The 21937-nt window shown below is 58.3% G+C and overlaps 2 protein-coding genes across 11 annotated transcripts in view; both read right to left on the bottom strand.

Annotated features, from left to right (window-relative positions):
- Positions 1-1525, bottom strand: part of MYO1F (myosin IF) — a 33802-nt gene extending 32277 nt beyond the window's left edge. The window contains exon 1 of the mRNA XM_023524924.1: positions 975-1525. Coding sequence (XP_023380692.1) covers positions 975-977 — 3 coding nt within the window. The 5' untranslated portion in view covers positions 978-1525. The remainder of the gene's footprint in view (positions 1-974) is intronic.
- Positions 1526-2435: 910 nt separating this feature from the next.
- On the bottom strand, positions 2436-21717 carry ADAMTS10 (ADAM metallopeptidase with thrombospondin type 1 motif 10). 10 transcript variants are annotated; one of them, XM_023524948.1, is made up of 26 exons: positions 21618-21717; positions 19309-19385; positions 17770-17956; positions 17191-17537; positions 16683-16839; positions 15419-15636; positions 13881-13964; positions 13644-13789; positions 13201-13244; positions 12953-13058; positions 12721-12867; positions 12395-12519; positions 9212-9319; positions 8698-8843; positions 8549-8612; positions 7358-7431; positions 6967-7089; positions 6756-6879; positions 5921-6001; positions 5683-5846; positions 5471-5597; positions 5244-5373; positions 4629-4833; positions 4204-4380; positions 3968-4127; positions 2436-3197 (listed from the first exon to the last, which is right to left on the bottom strand). In XM_023524948.1, the coding sequence occupies exons 3-26, from the start codon at positions 17855-17857 to the stop codon at positions 3088-3090; spliced, it is 3255 nt and encodes a 1084-aa protein (XP_023380716.1). In that variant the 5' UTR covers positions 17858-17956; positions 19309-19385; positions 21618-21717; the 3' UTR covers positions 2436-3087. The 10 variants fall into 10 exon arrangements, with proteins under 10 accessions (XP_023380716.1, XP_011381608.1, XP_023380717.1 ...); XM_011383306.2 differs by having other exon boundaries at positions 6967-7100; positions 7358-7460; positions 12378-12519; XM_023524949.1 differs by lacking the exon at positions 12721-12867 and having other exon boundaries at positions 6967-7100; positions 7358-7460; positions 12378-12519.
- Between the last annotated feature and the right edge of the window lie 220 nt (positions 21718-21937).

A 21937-nucleotide genomic window follows, 5' to 3' on the forward strand; every position in this document is an offset into this window, starting at 1 on the left:
CTGCCTCTTGGTCTACCTCCTTGCCTCCACCTTGGTCAGATGCCTGCTGCAACTACCAGAAGCTCTGCAGTTGTCACCACTGGCTCTGGGTCTGTCTCAGCCACATGCCCTCATTGACAGAATGACGGAAAATGAAAGCTGAAGTGGCTTGCAGATACGTGGAGCTGTGGAGACGACTATGATTTACCAGCCCAGGCTCGCTTTAAAGTGAATGTTATGATTCCATTGGGTCTAAATTCGTGACCATGAAAGTCACTCCACCCTGTCACCGCAGTCATCATTAGACTTCAGCCTCACCATGCAGTGACGCCTTTGGCTGCGTGTCTCCCCAGCTGCCCTCATATGGAAGGGTACCAATGGTGGTGTAGACATTCTGGGTCTCATCATCTGCTTCTGCGATTGCTATGGCCAGGCCACCCTGTCACCGGCACAGGCTTGCTGTCACTACACCATCACTGCACCCCCACCGCTCATTTGACACAGCTTCCCTTCCCCGCTGTGGACTTAGAGTGGCTGAACGCAGACCCTCTGAAATTCCAACTGAGAGGTCCCCAAAACACCTTCTATATCTCAACTGACTTCCAAATATGACATGTGGGAACTGAGGCCCAGAGAGGAGAAATGACTTGCCCAAGGCCACACAGGGAGGTGAGGGACCAAACTGGACTGGAAACCGGGTTTCCTAAGCCCCAAGAAAGGGGTATGTCCCTGTTCCTGCAGACACCGTGTGACCCCCTCAAGGCCACCTTCTGTCCTCATTACTGTTTCATCCTTAGCCCCCATCACCATTCTGGCCTCTTGTCCACCATGAGATGGGATTTGATCCCTGATGAGGAATGCTGGGGGCGTACCTGAGCTGTACTGAGGAACCCCAAAGGGTCTGCTGTGACCCTTCCCGTCATCCACTTTCCGATGGTAGCCTCCAGGGCACCTCCACCTGGCTGCACTTCAGGACCCACCCTTGGAGGACTTACCATGGTGGGGGCTGGCTTCTGGGTTCCTGGGGGTGCCCAAAGGGGTTGTGGCAGGGGTACAGGCTCAGGGAGCTCCGGGGGGTGGTTTGGGCATGGCCCTGTTCCTTCTCCTTCAACAGACTCCCAGCCCTAGTTCCTCTTAAACAGCCCCCTCTCACTTCCTTTGGCGGGAGGGGCCGCGGCTACAGGGGAGGGAAGCTGGGCCCCGAGGGCGGGGAGAGAGCTCCAGCAGCAGCGGCAGGGCTGAGGGACTGGCTGGGGCTGAGCCTGAAGAGAGAGGTCAAGGATTGATGGCAGCCACTGCCAGATCCCACAGGGCCCCTTCTCCAACTCCTTAGAGACAAGGGCTGCAGCAAGGAGCACACAGGTTAGCTGGCTGCAGGACTAACCGCTCTGTCCAGGAAGACCCCAGGAAGCATTTGGGCTGCTCCGGCTCTGCGAAACCACTTCAGACACGTGTGTGCTCTGGGCATCCCTGAACAAACACCCTCTTCCAGAGTGGCCTCTGCTGATCTTTCCTTCAGAATGGCCTGTGTGTGTGTGTGTGTGTGTGTGTGTGTGTGATGGGGTTGGGGGAAGGCAGCGGGAGTGGACGGTACCAGGAGCCAGGCGCACTCGGAAGGTCCCAGACATTGGAGGTCAGATCTGGATTCAACAATCCCCCCTCTGCTGCTTCTGGGGTCCTCCCCCTTTTCTCATCATAAAACCGAGGTGCGGGCCCATGGCTTGATCTTTGGGAGATCAGCAGGCCACGAACTGGTCTCTTGTTATTTGAGGAAATGGCAGTTCTGAGAAGTTGTCACCTTCCAGTGCCACACGGCGAGGACGTCGCTGAGGCAGAAGCCTAGATGCTGAGAGAGCTTGGCAGGGAGGCTGGACGTCTGGGATGTATCCCTGCGCTTCAGCTTTGCACAACGTCCTGCCCGGAGGTTGCCAGAACGCGGCGCCCCCTCGTGGCCATATATGGGGAGGAGCCCTTTCCTCCCTGAGTCTCGCGCAAGTGATCAGCTTGGCGCCTGCGAATCTCAACAAATGCCTCCAGGCACGAAAGCTGAACACTTAGGCAGGAGGACTCAACTTGTTGGGAGCATCGGGGGAGGCTTCTGGGAGGAGGCAACCTGTGCTGAGACTGCAGGGTAAGTTGGAGTTAACCAAGTGAAGAAGGAAGGGGTGGAACCACCTGGCCGAGGAAACAGCTCAAGGAAAGGCCCCAAGATGGGAAGATGGCGGGCAGATTAGGAAATTCCAGGAGGCAGGTGCAGCTGGAGCGTGCTGAGTAGCCGGGAGAGTGTTGTCCCAGATGGCAGGCGCTAGACCGTGGGACTTTGAAAGCCTCCATGAGAAGGTGTATTTTTTTCCTACGATCACTGGGCTCTAGTTTGTTTGTAAAAGCCCCCTTTTGGGCTGCCGGGGCTGCTTCCAGTCTGGGGTGGGGACACACACACACACCACGTGCAGAAATCTACACAAGACAGACTTTATTGATGTACGGCCTCCTGGCGAGGAGCGTGTGGGCCCCAGGGCAGGGCCTGTAGCACCATGATGGGGGCGGCCTGGATGTCGGGGTCCCCCTGGGGCAGGATGGGCAGAGGTTGGGATGGGTCTTCTTAGCTCTGCCCCATCCCTGTGGCTGGCCTGGTCAGGGGGAGAGTGTCAGGGAGGGGGTGCTAATCCCTCCCCCACAGCGGACATAGACTCCCTCCAGCTCAGAGTGGAGGGACAGGGCAGTGCTGGGGGCCAGGGCACCAGCTGACCCCCTCCCCACCCAAACTCTTCACAGTACATATTCCAATCAAAGGTGGGGGAGTTTGGGGTGCTCTCTAGGGGTGGGTGAAAAGGGTGCTAGGCCAACAGTTTTCCCTCCTCTAACCCACCCTGGAGGGGCTCTCACTGTGAACTAGGAGAGGGGCTGAGGAGGAGCCCTAGGGGTGGCCAGCTGCTCTCCATCTCCCAGCCAGGGCCCTGCAAGGGTTCCCAATAAATAACTTCTGGTCCATCTCACCCCTCACTCCCAGATCCCGCCCTCTCGGGCTCCTTCAGGCTGGCTGCTTGCATGTTGGGTTCCCCCGCCCCGAGCCGGCGCCCAGTGGTGGCTCAGGGGACCGCGCGCCCCCTAGCGGCCCTGGCAGGTTTTGCAGCACATCTGGCGGAAGTACGCTCGGCTGCAGAACTGAAATTTGAGCACTAGGGGGCAGTAGGCGACCTTGTTCACATCCTTGCACTCTGCAGAGAGTGGGAAAAGCGGGGTGGCAGTCAGGTCTCAGGGCTCCGGGGCTTCACGTGGATTATTTTATTCCGCCTCTCATAATGCGGGCCTCTCTCAAGTAAATATATTTTTTACCCCCTGACAGACAAGGAAACGAAGGCACAGAGGTGAAAGGTGAACCCATACAGTTTGGTTCCTGTGCCCGGAAAGTAATCTATTGCTATGAAAAATAAATTTACTTAGGGAGAGAAAAATGGGTATATTTGACCAGTGGTTCTCAAGGGGATGTGATTTTGCCCGCCCCCCTCCGGGATATTTGGTGATGTCTGGAGACATTTTTGGTTATCACCCCTGGGAGGGGGCTATTGGCATCAAGCAGGTAGAGGTCAGGGAGGCTGCTAAATATCCTACAATGCCCAGGGCGGCCCCATGACAAAGAATCATGTGGCCCCAAACATTGATAGTGCCCGAGGTTAAGAAACTCTGATTTAAAGAGAGAATATTAGGCAAATAATGCTAGGGGTGGAGATAATAAGTCGAAGGTCATGGAGGTGGCTGGGGGAGTGACCCGAGTTTGGGCCCCCAAAAGGATCAGGTGCCTAAAACGCTTGGCACACAGTGACACTTAAACGTCTGCAGAGAGGGGATGGCGAGGCTGGCCTGAAGGAGACAGAACGGCATTTCGGTGGTTGGAGGTCTCCGGCCAGTGGTCAGGAGCCCCACACTCCCCTGTGGCTGCCTCTTGACAGGGCCCTTCTAATGCCCCATGGCCTTCTGCCCCACGTACCTTCGGGGCCGTCCCCGGGGGACACGCTGTCGCACTTAGTCTCGCACTGCTGCGTGGCAGGTGGCCGCAGCGCCTCAGCACACTCGCGCGATGGCTGACCGGTGTGGCTGGAGCAGCGCACTGCGCGCTGTTGCTGCCCAAGGCCGCACTGCGCAGAGCACTGCGGGGCATCGCTGATGAGCCACCGCCCAGCCGCCTCTGGCCCAGCCTCTGTCCCCCAGGGCGTGCCCACCTACCTCGCCCCACTCGCCCGCCACCCAGCGGGCGGGGGGGCAGCGGCGCAAGTTGCAGCGCATGGTGGCTGGTGGCTTGGCTGCGGGCGGGCAGTGTGTGGGGGGCAGTGTGGCACGGTGGTCAGCACTCTTGCAAAGGACGACGCGGTGGCGGAGGCCTGGCCCGCAGCTGGGAGTGCACTGCAGTTGGAGGGGGCATTTCATGCTAAGTGGGCACCCCTGTTCCCACGCTTGCACAGGGTGTGGGGAGGATGCTCGTCCAGTGGGAGGTGAGGAGGGGTCAGCTAACCTCGGACCAGTTGAGCGTGGCCCACTGGGGCTACGGGGAGGGGCTTGTGACTGTGGACCTCAGTGGGCACCCAGCCCCCAGGCCCCGCCCTGCGCTGCACAGAGAATGGGTCAGGCGCAGGCGGGAAGGGGCGGCTGACCTCCGACCAGTCGAGGGTGGCCCACTCCGGCGGGCAGGCAGGGCCGTGGCAGGCCTCCAGGATGGGTGGACGTGGCTGCGGGCACGCGCTGTCGTCCAGAGCCTTCTCCTCTGCGGCTGACATACGGCGCAGACACACCACAGAGCGGCTGCGCACGCCCACATCACAGCTGCGGCTGCAGCGCGACCAGTTCCCTACAACCCAGCTGTGGGGAATGCGGAGGCTCTGAGAGTATACGAGCAGGGAACCCGGCGCCTGGAGCACTAGCGTCCTCCTCCTCCCTAGCGATCAGCATCATTATGGGAACTGGCACCGGGACGACTGTTGCTCACGCAGGGAGCACTCAGAAACCCTGCACTTGGAACGAACGTCATCTCCCTGTATCCACATGGGAGGTATGGAGGTACATCACCCCAGTGGGAGATGACCGCCTGGATTTGACTGGGGAGCACCCTCCTTCCCACTCTGGTTCTAGGAGAGCCCTCCCCCCACCTTCATGACTTTGACTTGGGGAATACCATCACCCCAATCCTGGGAGTATTCACCCCTCCGACGTCAGCAGCACTACCACTGCAGTACTTGTCACCCCCACCCTGCACCCTGGAGGGCACTCACTCTGGAGGGCAGGGCTCTGTGTTGCAGGCCCGCTGCCTCTTGGGGAGCTTGCTGTGGGCGCTGCAGTGGTGGGGGGCCACGGCTGAGCTGTCCAGTTGATTGCGACACTCCACAGCCTGCACCTGGCTGCCTGGGGGTTAGCGAGAGGCTGCTCAGCTCTGCCTGGTCCAGAAGGTCAGTCCGGGTGACCAGTCAGTGCCCACATCCTGGCCCCACCCCAACCTCACCACCGGCACACTGGGCGGAGCACTTGGTCCAGGGCGCGTAGTGCCAGGAGTAGGGGGGCAGTGCGTCGCGGGCGATGGGCGAGGTGAAGCGGTAGCGGAGGGCGGGCAGCTCTGTCCGCGCCAGCACCTGGCGTGGGGGCATCGAAGGGAAGTCAAGCTCGGAGTCCCCACCAGGATGCTCATGTCCTCCTGCACCTTGCTCCCACCATTACCATGACGATGAGAGACGCGTTAATGGGTCCCAGGGCTTCTAGGCTCTGTGTCTGATTCGGCCCTGGTCGAAGCTGAAAGGTGGTCCCAGCCAGGGGCAGACGGTGGGGCTGGGGGGTCCCGGGCAGTCCCTCCAGCAGTAGGGACTCCTGGTCCCCCTTCAGGGCTGGGGGACAGCACAGGGGTCAGAACCCCAGCCAAGCTGAGCCCCAATCCTCATCCCCCCCACCTCCGGCTCACCCAGGTGACTGAGGGAGAGGTTCAGGTCCTGGATGAAAATATGGACGGAGCCTTTGGGGATCCAGACGACTTCCTCGTACCCTGGACATGGAGCTAGGTGTCACCCGCTTGACCCATCCCCCACACCTGCCTGCCTCCTCCATCCCTAACTCTGAGTGATAGCGGCTAACCAATACTGAGCTAAGTGCTTACAGGGACATCGCACTGTGTCCCCAGCTCTGGCCCTGGGAAGTAGATGTGCCATAATCCCCATTTTATGGTCGACAAAACAGGCTCAGAGAAGCAGAGCTTCTAGGTTTGACAGCTAGGAAGTAGCTGGCCTGGGATTTGAACCTAACTTTCCTGCCTCTCTTACCACCAAAGAGGCCCCAAGCCCCCAACAAGCAGCGGGTCTGGGCTTGGGCAGAGAGGAGGAAGCACCATGGACAGACCGACCTGCACAGGGTGACATGGTGGTTTCGGCAGAGCTGGGTTTGCAGTGGGCTTCACCACGTAGGACCTGGATGATCACGAGCCCCTGGGAACCCTCCAGCCCTGCCCACCTGTGCCCTTCAGGAGTCCTGGTTTATCTGCCTGGATCCTACCACACCATCCCCTAAACCACACTTGAGCAAGAGGACCCCTGGATGGCAGAGGGGAAAGATTTTGGTCCCCTCGCTTGGACATTTTGACTGCCCAAGTTTAGGCCCCAGAGCCCAAGCCAGTCCTTGAACCTGATCCGGGGCATTGCTGGGTCCCCAGGACTTTTTGGGGTTCCTTGTTGATCTTGACTACTGGGGGCCAGCTTTGCCCCCAGCCCAGTGGGAACTGTGGCAGAGAAGTGGGGGCCTCTCACCGGCTCCGAGCAAGGCCGGGCTGAAGACCCCCTCGATGGTTTCGCAGGCACTGCCGTCACCCCCGCAGACTCGGCACTTGTCCTCCCGCAGGTCAGAGCCCAGGACTCGGTCGCAGCCCACGTGCTGGGGGAGGCAGTGGTGGTTGGGGGTATCAGTGGGGCGCTCGTCCCCTCCACCCCCCCATCCCCTCTCTCTGGGAGTCCACTCCACCTTGCACTCGCCGCTGACACAAATGTCCACTGTGTCTGGGCGGCAGGGTGTTCCGTCCACCACAGCTGCCGCCCTCTCCGTGTAGAAGTTGAAACCTTCTGCTAGGCATGTTAGTGAGCAGGCCTTGACGCCCCCTGGGGGGCACGGCCCCGTCAGACCAAGGGCCAGGCCGCCCTGGGGCTCCCTGCTTGCTTCCTGGGGGAGGTGAGGCCAAGAGGGAGAGACCCCAGATCCAAGAAAGATGGGCAAGCTGGGCAGAAGGAATAGGGGTTGCCAGCATCCAGTCTGGCACTCTGACTCCTCGGGCGAGGGGAGGGCTCAGGGCAGACCCCATGATGCCATATCCACCTTCTGTTGGACACGCCCATGGCCTCCTGAGCCCTGCACTCACCTCCTCGGTATGTCTTCCACGTGTAGAATTTTCCACGGAAGGGGACGCTGTCAAATTCAGAGCACTGCATTTCCCTGAAGTCCTGGGAGCCAGGGGGACAGTCCTGGGGGCATGAGATGGGAGAGGGAGGGAGGCCAAGTGTCCCAGGATGGAGTTAGGGCAGAAGCCCAGGGCATAGAACAAATGTTCAGATGGGTTGGAGAAATGAGGCTGGAGGCAGGGAGGCTGGGAGGTCAGGGAGGAGGCGGTGAAGGACTGTATCGTAGCCTGGGCAAGGTACAGGCAGGTGGGGCTGGAGGGACTGATGCATCTGAGATGGGACCAGGTGACTCATTAGATATCAGGTGCAAGATGGGGATGATGCTTGGGTTTCTAGTTTCAGATCACTGAACCTTTCTTGAGAGAGAGAGAGAGAGAGAGAGAGAGAGAGAGAGAGAGAGAGGGAGAGCGCGCGCGCGCCTAGAAAGGAGCAAGACAAATTGGGGAAGGTGGCCAGCTCTTCATGAATGTGAGGGGCACGTGAACTTGGCAGACACAACCCCCTCTGGATGGGGGGCTAGACTGCCTACCCCTCGCTCTAAAGTTCTCCCTCCCTCTTAGCATCCCCTGCTGCAGTAAGCTTTGTACTTATTAGATGTGTACACGTAACACTCATTTACACCCAGGATGCAGCCCTGGGGAACCCCAGCATTGAAACAAGCAGAGAAGATGAGAAAAGGGGACCGAAAGTGCAGCCCAAGAGGGGCTGGGAGCGCGGGACGTTGGTGATGCAGGCAAGGCGGGAGTTTTGGACAGCTGGCCATGGTCTGTGGTCAGAAGAGGGCGCAGGCAGAGACCGAAAACGTGGCTACTGGGTTTGGTGACAGGGAGCGCAGTGACAGCTTTGGGGTAGGGGCGGGGCTGTTTGGGGAAACTGGGCTTTGAAGGGAGGGGGTGGAGCTCGCTGTAGCGGGAAGGGGTGGTGGAGATCAAACAATTATAAGGTGGGACACTCATCTGCAAGATTTGGAAGAAGCCGGATCCCCGGGGAGGTGTGAGGGCCGGGAACTGGGCCCAGGGGGAGGGGCAGGGAAGGGAGGGGGCGGCCGTTGCAGGTCCCCGAGAAGGCAGGCAGCCGGCAGCAGCTCCTGGGAAGCTGATGTGCGCCTCTTTTTTTTCCGAGGGACCGACTTAGGGTCCCGGGGAACTCACGTCGGTGTTGCAGGAGCGATGCCGCCGTCTCTCGCCCAGGCAATACTTGCCCCCGATGGTTGGCCTGGAAAGAGTGGGGGACAGGCGATGGGGAGGGGGGTGAGGGTGCTCCTTATCCCCCCTCCTCGTAGGGGGTCCTGAGGACTGACCTGGGGCTGTCGCAGTGACGGCTGGAGGAGGACACGCCGCCGCCGCACGTCCGGCTGCAGTCGCCCCACGGGGTCCACGGGCCCCAGGCCCCGTCCACGCCCTCGGGCCGCGACCCGAAAGGGACGCACACCCGCTTGTAGCACCACTGCAGGTGGGATGGAGAGGGGTGAGCCCGGTTCGGTGGGCCCTTGGTGCTTATTCCCGCACCCCTCCCACCGGAGGTCTGAGCACCCCTGGGACACGGTATAGGTAAGAGGATGGACATGGGGTCTGAGGACCTGGATACAGTCAGGTTACAGGGGCTTGGCCAGGGAGGCACTGTTTAGGAAGGGGCGTGGCCAAAGCAAGGGATGTGAAGCCAGTACTGGGACAAGCCTGTGGACGAGGCTTGAGACGGAGTGGAGGTGTGGCCTCACTCCAGGGGCGGGGCCTGCAGGAAGAAGGGGAGGAACTAGAGGGCGGCTCGGGTAGGCACGGCCTAAGGATGGGGGCGGGGCCTTGGCTGGCGCTCACCCCCTTGTCGATGGTGTGCGTCTGGCACAGCGTGCCTTCGGCGGCTGGGATGCTGTTGGTGATGCACCGGTTGCTCTTGCTCAGACACCATAGCTCGCTGCAGACCTCCTGCGGGCCAAGGCGCCCGCTCAAGCTTGCCCTCCTCCCTTGGGAGGACCCAGGCGACGCACTCACTGCCCACTGGGCATGGGAGCCCCAATGATCCTTTCCTGGGTCTCAAGGAATCCTCTTAGATACTCTGGCAGGGCATGGCCTGGGACCACCTCTCTGCCTATATGTACACTGCACTAATTGAACACCTGTGCGTCATACTCCCTTAGGCATCATTATCCCTATTTTACTGCGAGAAAACCGAGGCTCAGACAAGTGAGGTCACTTGCTGAAGGTCACGCAGCTACTAGAAGGGCAGCCTAGAGTCTAACCCAGACCTTTGACTGAAGGGTCAGGTTCAGTCCCTGGCACTGCCTGAGTTTCTAGAAGGAAATGTGGGATCTGCTGAGGAATGATTCTGGATTCCTTTTTGGGATGGGTGAAGCAGCCCATGGAAAGGCAGTGGTTCTGAAAAATCAGGCCTGGAAGGTGGCTCAGGTCAAGGGCCCTATCTCCTTTTTCCAGCAGGTGGTTCTCTTTGTTCCCCTCAACTAAACTGGGGGAGCTTGTAAAGGTTTTAATTGATGGACGGTTGGGACAGGACAAAGGTAGGTTCCGTCTGTGTGAGACATCCCTCTGCTTCTTCCAGTGAGAAATCAGCCCGCCTTCTTCCTGTCTGCTCGAGCTGGACCATAGCCTGGCAGGAGGTCCTACACCAGTCCCAGGAAGTCACTCTGACCTTTTAGGTCCAGGTTAATATACCTGGACAAGCCCCCACTGGATTCAGGTTAGAACCTCTGTCAGCGGTCCCCAACCTTTTTGGTACCAGGGACCGATGCTCCAGTGAGACCCTAATGCCTGATGGTCTGAGGTGGAGCTGAGGCAGTGATGCTGGCGCTGGGGAGCGGCTGCAAATACAGATGAAGCCTTGCTCACTCGCCTGCCACTCACCTCCTGTTGTGTGGCCTGGTTCCTAACAGGCCAGGGACTGGTACTAGTCTATGGTCTGGGGGTTAGGGACCCCTGCTCTAGCTTACACCTTGCCCCCCCCCTCAACAGGGTCTTCCTCCTGTGAAGTGGAGACCCTTTTGTCTCCTTTTTATATTTCTATATAACCTCTTTGAACCTGATCCTTTCGAGCTTTGCAGATTTGGGATTGTACCATTCAATGGCTGTAGGAAGGGACCTTTTCTGCATCAGCCTCTGAGAGACTCCTGCACACATATGAAAAGTTTGGAGAGCTGTCCTCAGACCTGCTTCCTCAAACATCCTCCAGAATTCCTGCCTTCTGCCCCTTCCGAGGATACTTCTCAGCTAAAAACTCAGCTTGGTCTTCTGGCTTCGCTGGGCTTGTGTCTTCCTGGCCATTTGTAAAAATGTCACATGCCACTTCTGATACCTCTTAAAGACAATTGCCTATGCCAGTTCCTGCTCTCTCTCCTCTCCACAAAGATGCACTGTGACATGCGGATGAGTCCGAGACATGAGGAAGATTTCAACTCCGCCACTGACTCGCAACACATTTCCCCTCTCTGGGCCTCAGTTTTCTCATCTATCACATGGGCCTTGCCTACATCAAAGGATGAGAAGCATGTGACAGAGTGGATATGAAAGGGCTTGCACAATGCCTGATCATCGAGTAACAACGACCACAGCTACCTCCGGACTGGGCACTAGGTAGGCCCAGCTCTTTACACATATTAACCAATTTACATATAGTCAACAATTCTCTCCTTTGCCAGGAGGGCCAGGAACATGTTCCTTGGAAAAATAAAAGGGAAAATCAATTCAACATACAGCTAGCTCTGGCTCATGCTTGGTATTCTGGCATTTCTTCCCCTCCCCCACCCCTTTATCAAATTTGGAGTCAGAGAGGCCTGGATTCAGAACCCAGCTCTGACGTGGTCTTGAATTTTGACTCTGGGTAAGGCACCCTCCCTATGCCTCAGTCCCTTCTTCTGTAGTGTGGGGATAATAAGATTAGCCAGAGCTTAAATGAGAGGATGCATATCACATACTCAGCATATAGTGAGTGCTCAGTCATGTCAGCCATTGTCATCATTGTTAGGATACCTGGGACACAGCAGATGCTTAAAGGGTAGTTTCAGAATTCTTTCGGAATTCATCAGAGGGTACCATAGTTACCAGTCAAGTTAGGTCATGGGGGCGAGAGAGGAATGTCAATTAAATATAAATTGATCCGGGGTTTGTCTCCTTGTCTTGCACTGGAATGAAGTGAGGGCATTTTAGCTGCCTACTCCCCATTTTGAGATAACGTGGCCTTAGCTTGGACGTGGCCTTGCAAATTCTGATCATTTGAATCTCGAGAGTGTGAAGGATTGAGACTGGGTCCAGGGCTGAAGCCATGAGGAGGCAGGGAGTGTGCTTTGCGTATTGGCGGACATGGGTAGTGGAGGGACAGACCCTGACTGAGCCCCTGGTGGCTGAAGCAGGAAGCCAGCAGGTCTAGCTCCCCGGGGGGAGCTGGGAGCAGGAGCCCCAACTCACTTCTCTATGCACAAATGGGGCTTTGGGAGCTGAGTCTACATCTTGGGAAAGAGCTGGGGAGTGATCAGAAGGCTCGGAGTTCATCCAGCCAAGGATGGGGGCCAGGAGGTCTTGTGAACTGGTCAGTAGGGGATGTGAAGAGTGAAGACAGGGCGTCCCTGGAAAGCTCTGTCCAGTTCTTTGCCAAGCAAGGAAGATGGTTCTTCCCCAGGCGCCACCAACTATTTCCACCAAGTCTGGATGTTTAGTTAAAAATGGCCCAGTCAGGGGTCTTGGGGCTTTATGCAGGTGGCCTGACATCCTGGACACAAGGTGGCCTCTCAGGCTCTCCCCAGCCCAGCCTCCAAATCAGGGGTCTGGAAAATCAGATCCCATTCTTGTTCCCAATCTCGTCTGGTTGCTTGTGACACTGTATAACCCCTTGCACCTCTGTGCCTCAGGCCCCACGGGCTCACTCGCCTTTCCAGCTTTCCCACTCCCAGCGCCTGATGGAGGGGTGTCTATGTGGAGTTGCTCACCCCGTGGCCCCCTCCCCTCCCAGGAAGGAAAGCAGGAAGGCTCTCTCTACCCCGTATTTACACTGACGCGATTTGACTCCATGCTGGAAGCGGCACTGCTCATCTGCATCGTAGGCCTGGCCGGGCGCCACTGTTGGGTACACGAAGTCCTGTCTGGGGGGCCGGTTGTTCAGGCAGAGCCCCAGGCCTGAGCTGTGGCAAGAGGAAAGCAGCTGTCATGCTGGATTACGGACCAAGAGCTCTGGGGCCCTGGATGGGTGGGGGCCCTGGGGAGCAGCCTTGCAGGCAACGGGACCCTTCTCAGAGGCAGCCTTGATTTCCAGAAGACCTCCCCGCCCCCCGCCCGCCAACATGCGTATGAGCCTCTGGGCAGGACAGGACGTCTGTCCTCACTCCAGAAAGCTGGTGATGTAGTCGCGGCTGCAGGATGACCATACGAACGGGTTGGTCTTCATGGTAATGTGGGCGGCCATGAGCTTGGCTGGGTCCTGGCCCCGGGCCCCACAGCTGTTCCCCACACCATCGTGGTTCATGCCGAACCTGGGGAGAGGAGTGTTGGCTCTGCTGGGTGCCGGGGACCTGCCCGATCCTCCCGTCCTCCCCTTCCTGTGTCCCCTGGCCTCACGTGTGTCCGATCTCGTGGGCGATGGTGAATGCCGTGGCCAGGCCGATGTCCTCGTTGATGCTGCAACTTCTCTCTCGCTCGCACATCCCTCCCACGGGGGCCAGGCCTGGGAAACGGGCACGCGGGGCGGGGGCTGGGCACTCAGGGCTGCATTGGCCGGCCCCGTCCACCTTGCTGGGCCCCCACCCCTGCCAGGGCCACCCCGCCCACTGCCTCCGTGGGAGCCTGAAACCTCGAGGCGCAGGTACCTAGCGTGCCGCAGGGTTTGTTCTTGTAGATGCAGATGTCATAGCTGTGGGAGGAGATGGGGGCAATGAGGAGGCTGGGCTGCCTGATGACGCCACCACGCCTGCATCTGGGGGCTAAGCTCTGCTTGGGAGGTGCTACCTGCCTCTCACCCGAAGTCTTGTGCTCTGCCCCCAGCTGGCCTTGGGGATGCTGGGGTGCATGAGTCACTGACTGACTGAATGAGAGAGTGAGGGAGGGAGCGCCTCAACGCCCAAGTGGCCCAACGCCCGCCTCCCCACATTCTCAGGCTCCAAGCTGCCCTCCCATGCCTGGCTCCTGAACGGGGAAGCTGAACAGTCCCAGCCTCTCCGTCTCCCAGCAGGTGATCCCCTGCTTGGACCCCGATGGTCCGCTGGACCACTCGTTCCTCTGGCCCAAGTCCTGGAGCCCTCCCCACCCTCACCGTGTGATGAGCACCGCAGTGTCGTGGTTGGCCACACCGTTCTCCGGAATGGCGTTGCCGTGGCCGCTGTGGTTCACGATGGATTTCTGCCACTTACAGAAGCTGTCCAGGGACTTGCCGGCGTGGTGGGTGATCTCCAGAGTGGGCTGAGAATGGACAGAGTGAGGTGCATGGGTGCCAGCCGCCTTGGGGAGGGCAGGTAGCGCTGGTGTGCAGAGGAAGGGGTGGGCCCCGCACCTGGTCCTCCGTGAGCAGGATGAGCCGTGTCACCAAGATATTAACGATGTTTCCCAGACTTGAGTCCTGGAAAAGTTTGGCAACCTGACCTCCAAGAAACAAGAGAAACGGAGTCTTAAGAGGGGCCCAGAGCAGAAAACAGAAAGAGAAACAATGGCAATCACTCATTTTAATCAAGTACCTACTGTACGCCCGGCCTCAGGCTAAGCCTGCTGCACATACCTCCACGTACCCACGGAGTAGGTAGTATTATCATTCCCATTTTACAGATGAGCAAACTGATGCACAGAGGGGTTAGGAAACACAGCTGGCAGGTATCGTAAGTGGGATTCAAGTCTGGGTAAGCCTGTCTGGAAAGCACTGGTTGCTTACGTCCATTTCTTTCTGACTCACCCTTGCTTAGCTAGTCTTGTCCTCCATCCCTTCCCTGCCTACCCTCTGGCTGCCTTGAGTGTCTCTGCCCAGAGGTGGCCTGGGGGATGCGTCTCATTCCGTGGCTGTCCGAAGGTACCAATTTGAGCATCACCACAGGAAGGTGGAAGTGTAGGGGCAGGAAGCTCTAGTGACAGTGGTCAGAGGGAAGGAGGGTGTGGCCTGGGGTGAGTGGGCCCAACGATGGAGGCCACACAGTGCCGTGATCTCGGAGCCCTGGGACATCACCGTCTCATGTGGAAACCCACGGAAACCCTGGCAGATTTTAGGAAACTTTCAAAGCCCAAGGGAGGGATGCAGGGTTGGGGAAGAAAATCGTGCCATCAGATACAATGTCATGTACACATCCTGGGCCATCTGCCCGCTAAACTTTTTCTTTTCTCTTTTTCGCTTCAGTGAAACAAGAGTACCTTTCACTCATCAAGCTATGGGCCGAGTGCCCTGTCTTCCCTCCCACCAACTCTTACTCTCTGCTGTACGTACTATGATAACTCCATTTCATGGTGGGGGAAACTGAGACTCAGAGCCTTCATCGAGATCTGGTATGGGCACTGAGTATATCTGAGTACAGGTCAGTTAAGTGAGCTGTATGAATTAGAGCTCACCTATAGCTTGAGCGAGAGCTCCGCATACATACAGATGTGTCCACGTGTGTACTGGTAACCTCGACAAGTACCTGCGGGCTGTGTGCTTATTTTTATATAGCAAGCAAACATACAGCACCTACTGTGTACCCAGCACTGTTCTGAGCGCTTCCTCAATTCACTGCATCTACCTTAGCCTTATGAAGTGGGCACTGTTATTATCCTCATTTTACAGGAGCAAAGCAAGGCAGAGGTGAAGTCGCTTGTCCCACACCTAAAGAGCGGCAGAGCTGAGATGTCAGCCCAGGCCATCCGGCTGCAGGGTCCACGCTCCTAAGCACCGCGCTAAGCTACCTCTGCTCATCCTTGCCTCGGGCAGCCCTCCTTTCTCTCCCTGCCCCCTCTCCATTCTGTTCCTCTGGTCGAGAATTGGGGGTGGGATGTTGACACCGCTCTTCCCGACCTCTGGAGGCTGGCTCCTGGTGCTTGCGGCTCCCTGCCCTGGGAGGGGGAGGCACTTACAATGTTCATGATGGCCAGCACGTACTGTTCCACATCTCGGCGCCCGTGGTAGGCCACCATCATCTTGTCTGCCACCACCAGGGTCTCCACGTAGCGCTCTCGGCTGACTGAGCGCTTCAGACCCGGCTGGCCTCGCTCTGTTTCATTGCCCAGGGGCCTGGCAGGTGGTGGCTTCAGGGTGCGCAGCCACCACGGCCGCCCCTTCCACGGTTTCTCATCTGCATAGACAATTTCTGGTCATTCTGCTGTTTGCTCCTATGGCCCAACTCCCTGTCTGCTAGTCCAACACCGCGTTCTTTTGCTACTGGGTATTCTGGTCGCACAATGTCCAGTAGAAGGGCTCCACGACTCAGATGTCTGGTCCTCCAACGATGTGGCTGCCCTACGGCCAAACTGGCTGATGGAATAGATCCCCAGCACCGAGGGCAGTTGGCATGACCCTACAACCTCCTGACAATGCCACGACCTGAGTGTGCCTGCTCAGTGGGCTGACGCTGCCAGAGCCCCGTGCTCGTACGACTCCTTGGCCTTCCAACTACAGAACTTTCTAATCAACGCGCTGCACGGCTTTGTGGCTGTGGGACCAACAGCCTTTCGATGGGCTTCCTGCCCAACTGTGCTCCAGCCAGACTGTCCCACTGACTCCTGACTGCGACTCCATCAACTTTTCTGTCTGTACAACTGACGGTGGCTGTACGTCTGCCATGGCGTCCCACTCCCGGACGCTTAGGTCGCGCAACTCGTTGACTGTCCCGGTGCTCTGCAGATCCACCTTACAGCCATCAGTTTTCTAGCTGTAAAACTGTTCTGGTAAATGTTTTGTTGTTTAGCTTTCTTACTGGCCCATCCCCTAAATGTCTGCTTGGACAGTGTCCTCCCGCAAGTCTGGCTGTGACTCTGACCTTCTGAATGGTGGCCGAGCCCTTCTTTTGACTGTTTTCATTGTGCGACTGCTTGAGCATCGGCTACAACCACCCTGCTGCTTAACTGTCTGATCACACTGTAACCCTGGAGCCGGATAGTTTGACCCCTGAGCACCTGTCTGGTTGTCCAGCTGCCTGTCTCACTCAGTGTGGGGCCACTGAACCATGGCAGTGATAGATGGGCCGTTGCCCTGCTCCACTGCCCTGCTATCTGACGGATGCCATTCCTCCCCTCAGGTAGCTGCTGCCCTGGACGGAAAGACGTCGCCGCCTACCTCTGCCTCAAGGTAGAGATGTTGTGCAGCCCCTTCACCCATCCCCAGAAAGACGGATGGATTTACCTCTCACTCCACAGGCTGTGTCCAGGTGGGGGTGACGTAGGGAGGAACGCTTGTACACTACGTGGGGGCCGCTTTCCTCTGGGCCCCGGGCCACCTTGGGCCCACCTTGCAGGGGCTCGATCAAGTATTCTTCCTCATCTGCCACAATCAGGCCATGCTGGGGGGTGGGGAAGACAGAGGGCTCGGATCAGCTCTTGGTTCCCGGGACCCCCGGAACCCTCTCTTTATGATTTCATTTCTTCTACCTTACTGGGTTAGGTTGCTATTACTTTTCTAATCTCTTGAGATGGGTGTTTAGCTCATTAATTTTCAGGCTGACCTAAGGCTATGTGTTTTCTTCTGAGTACCGCTTTAGCTGCATCCTAAAATTAGCTAATTCTTTTGGTTAGTTCAAAATGCTTTAAAATTTTCACCACGATTCTCTCTCTGACTTATATTTAGAAATGTGTTGTTCTTAACTCCCAAACTTATGGTAGTTTCCCCCTGCTTCCCCAAACTCTCTGCTCACCAGGCCCCCACAGGTGCTGATGGCTACGTGAGAGCTGCTGGCCTGGCCCTGTAGATGGCCGGCGTAGAGGCAGTGGGGCCGGGCGGCCCTCTGCCAGGCCAGGCCCTCCCGTGTCCAGTACTCCACGGAGACGTGCCCTGCCAGAAGTCGGGGGCTGCGAGTCAGGTTCAGCAGAAAGTGGGTGCTGGGTGCGGCCACCTTGTAGAAGAGGCGGGACTCTGCTGCAGGCCCAGTGCCCCGACGCTGCCTCCGGGGGGCAGGGGGTGAGAAGGCCAGCAGTGCCCCGTTGTGATCCACTCGGGTGGGGAAGGCAATCTCATAGCTCTCCAGACTGGACAGGAACTCATCTGTGGGTGAGGGTCAGAGGCCTGGGATGAGTCCTGGGAAGGACCCCTGTGACATGGCTGCTTGGCTGCAGGGCAGGTGATGCTGGCCTCGCCGGCCCCTGAATCCAGGTCAAGGGCTTCAAGACTCTAGCCTCAGGGCCTTACTACCCCCGCCCATAATCACCATCCAAGCCCCACTGACCCCTCCTTGTCTCCTTACTCCCTCCCACCACCAGCCCTGGACCACCCCTACCTTGAGACCGGAAGGCGTGCGTGACCTCGAATGTAAGGCCCAGCCCCAGGGCAAGGGCCCAGCGGAGGATCTGGCAGGCGGGAGCCATAGAGGCCACGTGTCCACATGTCTCTCCCCAGCCCTGGCTGCCGGCAGCCCCCACAGTGCCGCCTTCCCTGTTCACAGCCTGGGCAGCATCACCGGGCTCCTGGGAGGGAGAAGCTGGGTGGGGTGGGGGCTAGTCCTGCTGCCCAGCACAGTCATGGCCAAGGCCCCTCACCAGGCTGACAGGGGGGCCTGCAGCCCCTCACTCCCAGTCTGGAGGAAGCCCAAGGCATTTCCCCTAGTATGAAGATTCAGCATAGACTTCCTTACTGGGATGTCCCCACCCCAGCCCCATCCTCCCTACAGTCTTAGGACAGGCAAGGATCTTGGCTCTGTGAGCAACCTACTAAGTGACTGCATTTTGACACCATTTCCTTTCCTTTCCTTTCATTTCCTGATAACCCTGTAAAGATCCATTCTTTAGGTAATGGCTGTGTAGGATATGGACACAGTCCCTGCCCCCGGGGACAGTCCCAGGGCTCAGTCTCCTGAAAGTGACAGATAACGGACAAGTAAATAAAGAGATGAACAAAGGAGAGTAGCTCAGATTGTGACCTAATGGGGAGGCTCAGAAGTGGGGGTGTGAAGGACGAGAAGAAACCAGTCATGGGAAGAGACAGGAGATGGTGCACCTGGGAGAGAACAGCAGGCTCGAAGGCCTTCGGGCAGGGAGGCGCTTGTTAGGGACCCAGGACCACATAGGCTCGTGTGGAGCGGGCAGGAGGCCAGCAAGGGGAGGCTGGCATGGGACACAACTGAAGGCTGGTCAGTGTTGAATTTTCAACCCAGATTAAACCTGAGGCCAGTGCTTGGCTCCTCCCTCCCCACCCCCACCATTCCTAGGGGTCCATGCCCTTGGATCCTCTGCCATGGGTAACGCTATTCACTCTGCCAGTGGGGCTGGAAACCGCTGCATCCTGGTCTCTGTCCCCGTGACCTCTTCTCTACCCCACATTTCCAGCTCGGCTCTTCGTCCTGCTTCCTCTCCCTTTGGATTCCTCCGGGGAGCGCCAGGCTTCCTCCGGCATCTGCCCCAGGCCAGCCCTCCGCAGACACCACTTTGGGCCACCACCCTGTGCCAAACCCTCCTCCCCACTCCAGGCTCCACCTTCCTCTTCCCTGCAATTTCCCCCTTAATCACACACTGTCTTGTTTTCTTTGCAGCTTGGCCAAGTCTGAGAGTTGATCCCCAAACAGGGCAGTTCAGCTCCAGAGGGATAGAGCCAGGTTTTCTCTAAGATATGAACTTAGAAGCCAACATTTCTCGCTTCTGCTTGGACTCCTCCAGTGACGGGGAGCTCACTCCCTGACTCTGTGATGCTGCTGCTCCCTTCAGCTGGGCTGACATTTACCCCTTGGTGTGTGTGTGTGTGTGTGTGTGTGTGTATGTGTGTGTATATATATATATATATATATATATATATATATATATATATATATATGTTTTTTTTTTACCTTCTGGGGGCTTCAGTTGGTTCAGTGTCGGACCCCTGTGTGAGAGCCTCTGTGGGCCTCTGTCTCTTCTTGGGAGCCTAGACAGGGAGAGGACAGTGAGGAGGAGCTGGACTGGGTCTGGGTCTGGAGTTGAGGGTCACTGAGATAAGTGTACCCTTGTCCCTGGTGAACCTCCTGTTGGGTTTCATCCTTCCTCTGTTCCCACCATCTCCCCCATAAAGCTCCCTCCTTCCCTCCTCTGCCTCCCCCACCCCCACCTTTTCCTATTGCTTCTTCTCCCCTATTCCATCTTTAGAGGCCTTGAACAGCTCTGAGACCAATGCCCTTTCCGGGTGGGCTCCCCTGGGCCCCCTCCTGCCCTAACACCGCCCTCTGGCCGAGGTGGCTGCGTTCTCATTGCAAGTGCGGCTGGAACCCCCTCCCCCACTCCGGTCCCTCGTTGCCCCACTGGTGCAGACTCTGCCTCCCTAAGTGATTCTGTGGCTCCTGTCCTGGCTGCAGTGTCGTTGGGCCTCTCCTCCTGCTACGCCCCCAAAATCCTCATCACTGTCCTCTAAGGATGGGCCCCTCCTCCCAACAACCTCATATCCCCTCGTGAGCCTCAGATCAGGTAGGGTGTGGGGGACAGTGCTGAAGGAGCCAGCACAGGTGGGTTGGAGGGGGCAGGCACACAGCTGTCTGCCAGGGCAAGGCCCAGGAGAGCACAGGGACAGTGGCCCAGCCCGTGGGGTAGCTGGGAAGTGCGACCTGCCCAGGGTACTGGGGGGACCACTTAAGGGTCAGTGGGTTTGGAGGGGGGAAGATGAGGCTGTTGGAGGATATGGGATTCCAGAGCCTAAGCCTGGCTGGGGGCAACAGATGTCAGCAGGGTATCTACGCTGTGAAATGTGTGCGACTGCATGTGACTGTGTATGGGTGTAACTGTGTATGTGACTGTGTGTGATGTGTGTGCCCATGTGACCCTGTATGAGGCTGTGTGTGTGCCTGTGTGGCTGTGTGTGTGTATCCATGTGACCCTGTGTGAGGCTGTGTGAACCCGTGTGGCTGTGTGTGGCTGTGTGTGTGTACCCAGGCCTGGCCAAACCCCCAGCCTCTCCTCCCAGAAGCCAGGAGGGAGGTAGCCAGCTTGGGGGCCGGTGCCAGCAACTGGAGGAGGAAATGCAGGCGGAAAAGGCCCGGAAACAGAGGCTCCATCCCCTCCCAGGGATCCTGGAGGGACTTGTGGCTCCACACCCAGACCTCCTGGGCCTGCTGGGGGGGTAGGGCTGCGGGCTTCCCTGTGGAGGCCAGTATCACAGCTGCCCAGGCAGAGGCCCCAGCCCAGGCCGCCAGCAGCCGCTGGGCCCTGGGCGCTGCACATCTGGCTGGGCAGGCAGGAGGCAGACGGCAGACCCTGCCGGGCCAGCAGACAAAGGCAGGGCCTGCCGCCCCCGCAGCCCAGCGGGTCCCCCAACCAGCCGCTAATTAAAGGCCCAGAGCCCCAGAGCCGGAGCCGACCTCCTGAGACAGACTGTGGCCTCCGGTGACCAACTCCAGGGAAGTGGGCGGCGCCACTCCCACACCCAGACACACAAACACACACTGGTGGGAGTGGGGGGGATGTGGGGGGGTAAGGGGACCACACCTGCGCAGCTGGGGACCAACAATCGGACACTGAAGGCCCACAAAAGATTCCTCACACTCACTCAGTACACACTCACACACCCAGAGACAAACAACTACACACTCCCCAGACATATGTGCACACACACACACAGACAACCCAGAGACAAACACAGACACACAAATGCACACCCGGGGCCCACACACAGACACGTACCCACTCATTCACACACACAAAACTAGGGACAAAGTCACCAAGTCCCACAAACCTTGACACACAACCCAGACGCACTTACACACCGGCATTTACACACTTGTTACACTCAGATGCACCCAGAGACAAACACACTGATGTTTGGAGACACACACTCATTGACACAGCAGATACTCAACACCCACATAATCACATCCACATTCAAACACACCCAGACACTCAGGTATTTTTCATGCAGACTCACACATGCAAACGCACACACACTTACATATACGTGGATGTCCACAAACACACATCATACACACACACACACACACCAGGCACTCACTTGAACTCAGTGTCGCACACGCTTAGGGACATCGTATACTGACACAAGACCCGCAGGGGGACAAGCCAATGTAAGATGGCCACGGCTATCCCCGTGCAACGCAGACAGACAACGTCTCCCCAAGTCACGCATCCCCGCCCGGCCCGCGAGCCCCAGCGCGTTTACCCGCGGCCGGCCGCCAGCCCGCCCGGGCCTCAGTCCCGTCTCCGCCGCCGTCTCGCCGGCCCGCGCAGGAAGGGAGGGCGGGAGCGAGCGCGGCCGGCGTGGCCGGGGGAGGGGGCGCGGGGACGGCACTTCCTGAGCCGCCGGCCAGAGTTATAAAAAACCCCCAAACCGCGCCGCCAGAACTCCGCCCGCCGCTGCCGCCGCCCGGCCTGGGCCCCGGGCTGGACTCGAGCCAGGGACCCGGGAGCCCGGGCGCCCGCCTGGCCTGGCGCCCCGCCGTGGGGGTGGGAAGTTTGGGGGTGAGGATGAGGGAGGGAGAG

Source organism: Pteropus vampyrus, unplaced genomic scaffold (assembly GCF_000151845.1).
Source record: "Pteropus vampyrus isolate Shadow unplaced genomic scaffold, Pvam_2.0 Scaffold510, whole genome shotgun sequence".
Taxonomy (NCBI): domain Eukaryota; kingdom Metazoa; phylum Chordata; class Mammalia; order Chiroptera; family Pteropodidae; genus Pteropus; species Pteropus vampyrus.

What these genes read in the sequence shown, in the direction of transcription:
- ADAMTS10 (XM_011383306.2), bottom strand. Translation starts at nt 17,857, where the DNA reads ATGGCTCCCGCCTGCCAGATCCTCCGCTGGGCCCTTGCCCTGGGGCTG. An exon ending in CACAGCCTGTGGAGTGAGAG is followed by an intron (nt 15,637 to 16,682) that starts GTAAATCCATCC and finishes TTGTCTATGCAG; the next exon opens with ATGAGAAACCGTGGAAGGGG. An exon ending in ACAGAGCCCTGCCCTCCAGA is followed by an intron (nt 4,834 to 5,243) that starts GTGAGTGCCCTC and finishes CATTCCCCACAG; the next exon opens with CTGGGTTGTAGGGAACTGGT.